This window comes from Astatotilapia calliptera, chromosome 7 (genome assembly GCF_900246225.1).
Source record: "Astatotilapia calliptera chromosome 7, fAstCal1.2, whole genome shotgun sequence".
Taxonomy (NCBI): domain Eukaryota; kingdom Metazoa; phylum Chordata; class Actinopteri; order Cichliformes; family Cichlidae; genus Astatotilapia; species Astatotilapia calliptera.
In genome coordinates this window covers 7790317-7802566 of record NC_039308.1, presented here as the reverse complement: position 1 = coordinate 7802566, position 12250 = coordinate 7790317, and the positions used below count along the sequence as shown (strand labels likewise).

General features: G+C 38.2%; 1 protein-coding gene across 3 annotated transcripts in view; it reads left to right on the top strand.

Annotated features, from left to right (window-relative positions):
- The window catches only part of camk2b2 (calcium/calmodulin-dependent protein kinase (CaM kinase) II beta 2), a 64544-nt gene that overhangs the window by 26815 nt on the left and 25479 nt on the right, over positions 1-12250 (top strand). For 2 of the 3 annotated variants that reach the window (XM_026172808.1, XM_026172809.1), the window contains exons 7-12: positions 4308-4410; positions 7618-7701; positions 7784-7878; positions 7979-8101; positions 9622-9705; positions 11526-11568. In XM_026172808.1, coding sequence (XP_026028593.1) covers positions 4308-4410; positions 7618-7701; positions 7784-7878; positions 7979-8101; positions 9622-9705; positions 11526-11568 — 532 coding nt within the window. The remainder of the gene's footprint in view (positions 1-4307; positions 4411-7617; positions 7702-7783; positions 7879-7978; positions 8102-9621; positions 9706-11525; positions 11569-12250) is intronic. The other variant, XM_026172810.1, reaches the window with a different exon arrangement.

Here is a 12250-nt window from a genome sequence, read left to right as displayed (position 1 = left end):
GCACAAAGGGAAGACTGTACACATTTAATAAAAAATCATTATAAAAAAATGTAATATATAAATTATAAATTATAAAATAACTGTACAAAACCAAAGGCAGAATAGCCAGAAACTGAAACAAAGATATATGAAAGAAGATACTTAGAAATGTGGCAAATAAGAATAAATAATAACAGTCAAACTGAGAACCCAAAAACATTGAACTAAGGTGTTTATTACTAATAACTGACCCAACCAGTTATTAGATTTAAGGGGCTTTTTCACACAAGGCCATGTAGGTTTAGATTTTTCCCCCGGTGCACTGGTGCACAGTCATGTTGGAACAGGAGAGGGTCATCCTCAAACTGTTCCCACAAAGTTGGGAGCATGAAATTCTCCAAAATGTCTTGGTATGCTGAAGCATTAAGAGTTCTTTTCATTGGAACTAAGGGGCTGAGCCCAACTACTGAAAATGACCCCGCATCATGATTCCCCCTCAACCAAACGTTATCCTTTGCACAGTGCAATCAGACAAGTACTGTTCTCCTGGTAATAGCCAAATCCAGACTTGTTGATCAGATTGCCAGACAAAGAAGCATGATGCATCACTCCAGAGAACACTTCTCTACTGCTCTAGAGTCCAGTGGCGGCATGCTTTACTTCACTGCATTTGGAACTTGGTCATGAAGTGGCCATTCCATGAAGCTCTCTATGTAATCTTCTTGAGCTAATCTGAAGGCCCAATTTGGAGATCTGTAGTGATTGCCAACCTCAGCACACTATGCAGTTTACCTGGCCTACTAGTTCATGGCATAGTTGCTGTCATTCTCAATGACTTCTACTTTGTTATATTTCCCCCCAACCGTTTACTATGGAATATTTAATAGCAAGGAAGTTTCACAGCTGGACTTGTTTGGAGGTGGCATCCTATCACGGCATCACACTAGAATTCACTGAACTCCTGAGAGCGACCCAATCTTTCCCAAATGTTTACAGAAGCAGTGTGTATGCCTAGTTGTTTGAGTTTATATACCTGTGGCCATGGAAGTGATTGGATTACCTGAATTTAAGGATTTAGATGGATAAGTAATACTTTTGTCAATATTCTGTACATAAATAAATAAATATTTCATTTAATAAATACTTAATAAATACCGATTGCAATGTTTTTTCAGCAATACTTATTTCATCATGGTATTAGTTAATGCTTTGATGCACTGCTCTCTTTATTTTCATCTCTCACTTTAATACAATGCATGATTGGATACAATGCTTGGGTAGCAACCATCAGATGTACACTACTTTTCGTAAAACATTGAAGAATTCTTTGAGTGCACTATATAGTCTGTACTCACTATATTTTAGACAGTACTACATTTTCATTGAACCAGTTAGTGGCCCCTTGCATCCTGTGATTCGTGACAGTGTCATCATGGAGAGAACACTCCCATCTTCAAAGAAATACTACATTATATACAACATCATTTTATGTTGATTTGCAGTGACCCTTTTCTTTAAGAGGACAGTATAAAACCCCCACACCACCCCCACTGTTGGAGTTAACAATGAATTGACTTTCATAGTCACTTAGATTGTTTTTTGTTTTTTGTTTTTTTGCTGTCTAGACACAGAAATAGAAACAACGATAATTCTCAGCCTGAGCCTGCTCTAATCAGACTATGGTTGGATGCTTATTTCAGTACCAACATCACTGTACGGTGCATTTGTGTGGAATCCTCTGCATGTGTTCTGTTAGGATTTTATAAATTTTATGCAAATATCAAATGTGAATTTTTTTTTCCAGGTACAAACATGGAAACTACAGTTACCTACTGATTATTTTCTAAAGCAAATTTCTGATTTTTATTGGAAAATATGAGACAGCATGGTAACTTGTTTGATGATGAAGTTAATATCCTCATGTTTAGCAATTAATATTAATCACATTAACCATCTAACATCCTTTGGTACAATATTTGAGTCAGGAAAGTGGACAAGTGATATACAGAATAGATGATATGTTAAAATCTCACAAATTGAGTTTTTAAATCTGAATTTTATAAAGAATTTGGTGCACTTTTGGTAACATTTAGGAAAGGAAAACATTAAACACGTTTGCATTTTGACTTTAGTTTTTAATTTGACTTTTTTGCCCATTGAGTATACAACTGTATATAATATATACAGTTTTTGTGTTTGATACTGACATTTGCAGCTCTCTTTATCATGATTATGATATAGTGTCAAAAAGTACAAAAACATCATCTGTTCATTTTGACTAAGTAAAAAAGTACAACAATTAATTCCCCGATTAGTCTGAAGTTCAAATCTTGACTTAGAAAGTGTTTTGTTTTGTTTTGGGTTATTTTAAGTTGTCCAAATGAACTAGAACTAGAACATTTTATTAATAAAGTGTAGTAGTATTTCCTAAAACATCAAACAACTGAGTCTGTTCTTTGTGGAATGAAAAATACATTTGTCCAACAGTTGTGGAATATTTCTGAATAAGATTGATCTACTGGGCACAGTAAGTTAAGGCCTTTACTGTATGCACCTTCTGTGTTTTTAAATCAACCAGCAGAGGGTGACATGATGACTGTCCTTCAGCTGGATTACAGCATACAGCTGTTTCTATCACTGTGGTGAAATGATTGCTGCTTCTGTGACACAGATCTGTCACTCTTAGCATAAACTAGTCAGACAGCAAAGAGCTGTCATTCCTGTGTAGCTATTTGTCACATTTGCTTTTTACATCAGCGTCTGAGCAGCAAAGACACGACTATTGCAGACAGACAAGATGTGTTTGGTCGTCCTCAAGTAAACAAAGGCAAAAAAGGCTTATACACATTTTCCAGTCCCATCTGTGTGTCTCAACCTCAAAATGAGAGAGTACATTTTATTTGCTGGAAAATGTATGACTGTATCTCTGAATATGTCTGTAGCCATAACTATTTTTAGCGTTCTGATCTGAGTATAACTGGTCTGCCCCATTCTCCTGTTTTCCCTTTAAAGTTATGTATAGGAAAAGAAGTAAGAGAAGAAACTTGTTCCCAATGCCCCATTTTCCACAACCAGTTGACTACCCCCCCCCCCCCCAAATGCATTTATTGATTTTCTAAATGTTTGCATATACACACACAGCTGAGCATGATATCAGCAGAAGCAGGACACTACCTCAGGCCAACAGGACTCAAGTTGCGGACAGTGCAAAGGTGCCCCGAAGACTATCCAACATATAGTAGCAGGGTGCAAGATGCAAGCTTGGACAGAGTACACCGAGCGGCGCTACCAAGTAGCTCTATAGAAACATCTGCGCCACATGTGGACTAGAACTCCCCAAGTCACTAAAGGAGACACCATCAAAGATGGTTGAGAACAAATGGGGCTAAATTCTTGTGGGTGTTAGGAAGCTGCTGTCCAAGCAACCAGTCATAGTGGTGATTGACAGGGAACAGAGGACTGCAGTTGTGATAGATGTGTCAATCCCAGCAAATAGCAACATTATGAAAAAGTTCTGTATGAATGCCTCACACATGCTTATGCTGCATAGTCATAAACATCATCATCATCAGTCATCAGGTGCTCTGCTAGGATAATAAGCTGGCCAAAATATGAAATATAAGCCACTGACATCAAGACAAGAAAGCTCCTTACCATACGTGGAGGGTTCCATCCCAAGCCTAGTGCCACTGTACACTGAGGGGGAGGAAAGAGACTGATTAGTCAGTGTCAGAAGTACTATCCAAGATGAAACAACAAAGATCCATCAGTACATCAGGAAGATGTAGCAATGATGTAGCACTGAGCATGTGCTTAGGGAATACCCCAGGCAGCAGAAACTCAAGAAACAGGAAAAAAAGAACAGGGACCATCTTGGAAGGACTGGTCCTTCCAGTTGCTAAAAAATAAAATGTCACAGAAAGACTACTGCCATAAAATAAAATAAAATAAAATAAAATAAAATAAAATAAAATAAAATAAAATAAAATATCAGCCACAAAGAAACCAAATTAAAGCGCAATTTTTTTTTAAAAACTTAAGCTTGTTGAATGTGATACTAAACTTTTATCTGGCTCAACTCTGCAAGATTACTGTTGAGATCTTTGCATAGTGATTATAGTACTTGTTGCGAGTGTGTAAGATAGGTTAGATGGAGTTACAAATGACTTAACATGAAATAAAAACATCCCTAGATTTTGCCACCCCTTCTGAAGTAATTTAAGAAAAGCCTTTCAGTAACAATGTCGTAACAACCTTGAGACATAAATTAATAAGGTCATAAAATGTAACACTAACATGACACGACTGTGCTTGTGTTACACCTTCAGCCAGAAAACCTGCTGCTGGCCAGCAAATGTAAGAACGCAGCAGTCAAGTTGGCTGATTTTGGACTGGCCATTGAAGTACAAGGAGACCAACAGGCTTGGTTTGGTAAGACACACACACACACACACACACACACACACACACACACACACACACACACACACACACACACACACACACACACACACACACACACACACAGAGAAGTGTGCATGTGTCTGTAGGTGTTATTAAAAATAACACAATTAGAAAAGCATCTCCATTAATTTCAAAACATATGTACAATTAGAAAGAATGCTACAGACAAAGTTTCATGCTCAAAAAATTAAGGAGGCATTTAGAAGACAAAGATGATCTAATTCTAAATAAGAGATTATCTAAAAGATAAGACAACCCCCAAAACACAAAGGGTTATACAAGTTGAAGCAACAGATATTTGTCCTTCTTTGGGTTTTCTCATTGTTTTTTCAACACTTTTGACTAAGGTCAGTCTCAATAAAGGGAGTGCAGAATTATTAAGCAAGTGTATTTTTGAGGAATAATTTTATTATTGAACAACAACCATGTTCTCAATGAACCCAAAAAACTCATTAATATCAAAGCTGAATGTTTGTGGAAGTAGTTTTTAGCTTGTTTTTAGTTTTAGCTATTTTAGGGGGATATCTGTGTGTGCAGGTGACTATTACTGTGCATAATTATTAGGCAACTTAACAAAAAACAAATATATACCCATTTCAATTATTTATTTTCACCAGTGAAACCAATATAACATCTCCACATTCACAAATATACATTTCTGACATTCAAAAACAAAACAAAAACAAATCAGCGACCAATATAGCCACCTTTCTTTGCAAGGACACTCAAAAGCCTGCCATCCATGGATTCTGTCAGTGTTTTGATCTGTTCACCATCAACATTGCATGCAGCAGCAACCACAGCCTCCCAGACACTGTTCAGAGAGGTGTACTGTTTTCCCTCCTTGTAAATCTCACATTTGATGATGGACCACAGGTTCTCAATGGGGTTCAGATCAGGTGAACAAGGAGGCCATGTCATTAGTTTTTCTTCTTTTATACCCTTTCTTGCCAGCCACGCTGTGGAGTACTTGGACGCGTGTGATGGAGCATTGTCCTGCATGAAAATCATGTTTTTCTTGAAGGATGCAGACTTCTTCCTGTACCACTGCTTGAAGAAGGTGTCTTCCAGAAACTGGCAGTAGGACTGGGAGTTGAGCTTGACTCCATCCTCAACCCGAAAAGGCCCCACAAGCTCATCTTTGATGATACCAGCCCAAACCAGTACTGCACCTCCACCTTGCTGGCGTCTGAGTCGGACTGGAGCTCTCTGCCCTTTACCAATCCAGCCACGGGCCCATCCATCTGGCCCATCAAGACTCACTCTCATTTCATCAGTCCATAAAACCTTAGAAAAACCAGTCTTGAGATATTTCTTGGCCCAGTCTTGACGTTTCAGCTTGTGTGTCTTGTTCAGTGGTGGTTGTCTTTCAGCCTTTCTTACCTTGGCCATGTCTCTGAGTATTGCACACCTTGTGCTTTTGGGCACTCCAGTGATGTTGCAGCTCTGAAATATGGCCAAACTGGTGGCAAGTGGCATCTTGGCAGCTGCACGCTTGACTTTTCTCAGTTCATGGGCAGTTATTTTGCGCCTTGGTTTTTCCACACGCTTCTTGCGACCCTGTTGACTATTTTGAATGAAACGCTTGATTGTTCGATGATCACGCTTCAGAAGCTTTGCAATTTTGAGACTGCTGCATCCCTCTGCAAGATATCTCACTATTTTTGACTTTTCTGAGCCTGTCAAGTCCTTCTTTTGACCCATTTTGCCAAAGGAAAGGATGTTGCCTAATAATTATGCACACCTGATATAGGGTGTTGATGTCATTAGACCACACCCCTTCTCATTACAGAGATGCACATCACCTAATATGCTTAATTGGTAGTAGGCTTTCGAGCCTATACAGCTTGGAGTAAGACAACATGCATGAACAGGATGGACAAAATACTCATTTGCCTAATAATTCTGCACTCCCTGTACTGATGCAACACTTGGACCCTACAGAGGTTGTACATGTAGTCGAACTCCTTCAAGATGGCACATCAATACATGCCATTGACAGAACGTTTGCTGTGTCTCCCATTCCAGTGGTAAGTGCATGGAGGAAATTCCAGAATTTCCAAGCAGTTACTCTAGGAAAGCTGGACAGGACCATAGAAGGTCCTTAAGTGGCATGCGTGTCCTTTGTGCTGGAAGAAACAGTATGGCCACTGCCAGAACCCTACAAAATGATCTCAAGCAAGCCACTGGTGTGAATGTCTCTGACCAAATAATCAGAAACAGACTTGTATTATTGTAGGATCTTTACCTTTTAATATAAAAACGGCTTGAGGCAGCTGTTTTGTTTTTGTTTTTTTTTAATTTGGCGCTATATAATATAATAATTTGATGAGCCCTATGATCACTGCCCAGTATTGTGGAGCCCAAATGGCATTCATCATAGAATATCCAAATTGGCAAGTTCACCACTGCCACCCTACGCTTTTCAGAGATGAGAGCAGATTCATCTTGAGCACATGACAGACGTGAAAGAAGCTATGGAGAATGTTATGCTGCCTGTAAGATCATTTAGCATGGCTGTTGTGTTGGTGTGTCAATTATGGTGTGGAAAAACATATCCATGGAGCGATACACAGTCCACTTTAAGCTAGGCAATGCGACACTGACTGCCAGAAGATATTGGGATCCTTCAACCAATTGGCAGATCCTGTGCTGGTGCAGTGGGTCCTTGATTCCTCCTGATGAACAATAATGTCCAGCCTCCTGTTGACAGAGTATGCATGCAGTTCCTGTAGTACAAAGGAATTGATACCACTTGACTGGCCGTAACTTGGAGTTCAGCCCAGGGATAACGTTTCCCCTGACGTTCTGATTGGTAGACAACCCATTTGAACCACAGCTGCTCCACCACCTTTTAAAGGTATCACAAAAGACAAATCAAACTATAAAAGTTAAGCACCAAAATAAGAGGTTATCTAAAGCATAGGAGCAGAACCTTTTAACCCTCTCAGGCTCAAATTAAACTTTTTGTTGCTAATGCACAACCAAGTCCTGCAGTGGTACTTCTGAGTAAAAAAAACCTCATAAAATATGTATGTGGGGTAATCAGGTTGTTAGTTTTTAACTGTTGCAAATCTGCAACGCCTGCCTTGAGAGGGTTAAAATGCATTCTTTTCTGTACTTTCGCCAAGAAACAGGGCCTTCATTTGTGTTGCTTTTTGTTTTCGTGTGTAGGCTTTGCGGGTACTCCCGGCTACTTGTCTCCAGAAGTGCTGAGGAAAGAAGCATATGGTAAACCTGTAGACATCTGGGCATGTGGTAGGTGTTTTTTTTCTATTTTCAGCACCACCTCTGCCAATTTTGTTCTTGGCACTCAAACAATGGCTGTTTATGTGTGTAGGTGTGATCCTCTACATCCTTTTGGTTGGGTACCCTCCGTTCTGGGACGAGGACCAACACAAACTCTACCAACAGATCAAAGCTGGAGCATATGATGTTAGTCAGCTTCTCATCGCTGTTTCTCTTTAAGTTAAATAAGATGTGGTACATATTTTTATTGTATATGTGGGCATGCTTAGGTGTGCGTTTGGTTTAGTTTCCCTCCCCAGAGTGGGACACAGTGACTCCCGAGGCTAAAAATCTGATCAACCAGATGCTTACTATTAATCCAGCCAAGAGAATCACTGCCCAGGAGGCTCTGAAGCACCCATGGGTCTGTGTAAGTAGCATATACACATCCAGCATCCTATTAAAACTGACAGGAAACAATATTTCACAGCTCCTGATTTGACTATCAAGCAATTTGTAATTTGCAAATCCTCTCTCAGCAACTATGAGAACATGTGCTTAAAACTGCCAAATATGACATGTGCAAATATGTGCTGACATGTCAGCTTATCTTGAATATGGTTTTTTCCATAGACAGGCAAAAGTTCAACCTATTAAGCTTCAGCAACCAAGAACTGAGTTCCACATGATAAGTTAAATTCCTGCAGAAATCTCTAGACTCTCCAAAGAAGTCTAGAAAATTACAATTGTGTTTAAAATAGAGTAAATTGACATCTTAAACAGTGTGTTAGTGTGTATAATAAAAATACATTGAAATGTTCAATTTGTTTGGCAATAAATCACAGCTTGATGCTCTGTAAATAAATGCCATCTTACAAGGGCCTTTGATTAATGTAACAATTCAAGAGACTCTGGATTCTGAACTAAAAACACAAGCTTGAGCCCAATGGAACACTTTTCTTCCAGGAAAAGTACTTTTTGATAAACGTGTTTTTTGATACACGATTCAGAAGGAAAATACAGTTAAATGAATTAAATGACTTGTTTTGACTGTAATAAAATAATCAGAAACACAGTTGCTATCTAAATGAGCTTTGGTGCTACCATGTTTTGTTGGTAATTTTTTGGGGTATAAAAATGTCAGTTTAATTCAATGAATTCAGTACTTTTCAGTTTAAAACTAGTTTATGTCAAATGTATTATTTGATCAATTTAATTATTTTACAAAGTTAATTTTTACTTCTGTTTTGTTTTTATGACAGATAATAATATGATTTTTATGCATTAGGATTTAATATATCTAATTAGAATGTACATTTCATACATAACCATTAGACTGAACACTAGTTACAGTCATACGTCCATCTGTAACACTTGTCTTTCATTGGAAAAGAAAAATATTCCTTTAGGCAATTGTATTCACTGGAGTTTTAAGTGAACTTTTGCCAGTTTATGCAATAAAACTTTGGCACAATATCTTTAAAAATATGATCATAGCAACAAGAAAAAAAAGTTACATTTACAGTATTTTCCATTTATAATTTGTAAAACAATATTTTTCTTGACTGTCTTCATCAGTTTAAGTCATAAACCCAGTACCTGTGATGTTTGCAGGAATAGTTAGTAAGAATGACTAATGTAAAATTTGAGAGAAATTGGCCCAAAAACCCAACAAAATCACTAGCTAAGTCAAAGATCTAAATCCTTAACATAACAACATATCATTATCTCTGTAAGGAAACAGAATGTATTGTGCGGATACTGTAAAGCCAAGTTGAATCTCTTTATCCTGAAGTTTTGCTGAAATTGTGTTACCTAAGGGGCCTCAGAATTAACACATTTCACCAATGCAGAATCTCACTGGCAGCTCCTGCCCACATAAACCTATCACTGTCACAGCTGCTCTTGTAACATTTTATTTTCAGCATCTCTTTCTCTGTCTCCCCACAGCAACGCTCAACGGTGGCCTCAATGATGCACAGACAGGAGACCGTCGAGTGCCTGAAGAAATTTAATGCCAGGAGGAAACTCAAGGTGTGAAAATATTTGATGGTTCAAAAAGAAGTTGTATCTCTGATTTCAGGAGAAAGGAGGAAACCCTTACTCTAGCTTAATGTCTACCAGTTTTGAACTGATTTCAGATTTTTTAAAAGGAGCTACAGTAGCTATAAAAACAATTTGCCCTTCCCTGCTGTAGTCTTCCTTTTTAAACACAGCTTAAGAAGTTTGTAGTGCAGTAAAATGATAAGGGAGGCATGGGGGATGCTTACTGTTATCACACAGACATTATGTAGGAGTAGGTAATGGATAATAGGTATTGATTTTTAAATAACTGGACATTAATAACTTGAGCTTATTATATAATAGTATACTATAGGATATTTGTTAATAGGCCGCTCAGTCTATTTCGCTTGGCAAAACTTAGGGTCAACAAAAAAAGGCAAATATGAAATTTAAACGTGAGCTCAGTGGTCAAACGCGACATATTATTTGGAAACTGTTGCGTGATATTTAGACTCAACATGTACCAGTATCTTTTCCTAAATGTTTCCAATATAGACAAAGGCAGTTCAATTCGGAGATATCATTAGAAACAATTGAACATGATTTATTGATATACAGAATACAATTATGTTATTTGGAGATTAGACTCTGATGAGTCACTGAATGACTTGGGTAAGGCGGAGATGTGGAGGGTGTGGGTTGCTAGAAGGCACCTGGAAGGGCAAATGATGGATGAGCAATGAGATTTAAAGTACGCGGAGTGGAGGCTGCTTGGCCTGAAGACTAGATCACAAATGTCGCAATAAGCTTGACAGTGTGGGAGTGATGTAAGGCTTCGATTAGCCACCAAACACAATGCTATCCTTTTTGTCTTCCTTGGTGAACTTTATGTTTCTATCCACTAAGTTGAAGAGAGCAGTGAAGGATTGTAATTCTTGGATTTAGATTTTGACCCAGGTGTCATCAGTTTATGTGTACCAGTGGCTAGGTGCTGTCCTGGTGCTTTCCACTTCCTCCATGGAAAGGCTGGCTAAAATATGTGGTGGTAAAGCAGTCTAACAGTGTGCAAATCTGATCTGGGGTGAAGCTTGTTCTGTTTTCCAAGGAGCTGTCTTGTTGTAGTTGTTTTCTGAGAGTTTCCACTGCCTCAATTGTAGGTATGCAAGTGAAGAGAGAGACCGCAATAAAAGACACTATGGTTTCATCTGGATCAAGTTTTTGGTCCTTGTTGGTGAAGTCAGTGGAGTTTTCGATGTGATTGGGGGTGTTCCAACAACGGGTGCTAGCATGGTGGATAGGTGTTTGGAAATGTTGTAGGTGGCTGAGTTTATACTGATAACACTGGGTCTGAGTGAGACCCCTTCTTTGTGGATCTTTGGAACTCTTTAAATACAGGGTATAACTTCCCCTCGGTGTAGCCGATGGTAAGTAGGACAGTCAATAACTTCATCCTTTTCCAGTTCTTGTAAGCAACTCATGACGTTCTTTTTGTATTTGCTTGTGGGGTCTCGTTTTAAGGCTTCATAGGTATTGGTATAGTGTCAGCGTACTAATTTTCGTGTGATAATCCATTGTGTTTTGAACAACAGTGCACCTGCCCTTGTAGCCTGGTAACATGGTGATGTTATGGTCTTTGCTCAGAGATTTTCTTCTTTTCTTGTATTGTGAGGTTAGACAGGGGAACATTTGCACTGGAGAGTGTGAAACCTTCATCCTGATTTGCTCTGCTTCTGTTTGTGTTAATTTATTAATCCTTAACATACAGGTTAAAAGTTAATTCACGACACCAGCATATTAAATAGGTTTCAGGGTGGATTCTTATCATGCTTTTCTGTGTTCTTCCTCATCAGGGTGCCATTCTTACTACCATGCTTGTCTCCAGGAACTTCTCTGGTGAGTGTTGCTCTTTAAAAAGACAGAGGTGATGAGGAGAGGTGACAAAAATTTACATCTACACACACACAGACACACACAAAACACACATTAACACATAACAGGCTCATGGGAGATGCTATGGTAGAGATTTGTCTTATTTAAAAGCTCACCCAACATAGCTGTACTTATATTGTGTCAGTGTCACATATAACTAAATCTTGTTTATTTGTCACTTTGTTCTTTTATGATAAATGACAAAAGCTAAGTCACTGAAATCCATAAAGAGGCTAATAGTAGTGTTAAGAAAATGAAATGAACACTGACTGGCCTGACCCGATTTGCTTGACTAGCAAATCTAGAGAAAGCCAAATATTTTTTGCAACATGTTTTGTATTTGTTGTGTATCAGATTTCCATTAAAATGAAAGGATTACTGGCTAAAAACTATAATTCTTTTTTTTAACCAATCACATTTTGACTTACAGTTGGTAGGACTAGAACCATTTAACAAATTTAACATCGTAAGCCCTCCTGTATATTAAAAAAAAACTATAAAACTAAGAACAACTGATATACCAATATTTATTTTTACATTTTCCCCAAACATACAAAATTAGAACTCTTAACACAATAGTTTATTTCTAGTGCTACAAAGTGCATTTTCTGGAGCTCATCAAATTGCAAGCAAATTAATTACAAAC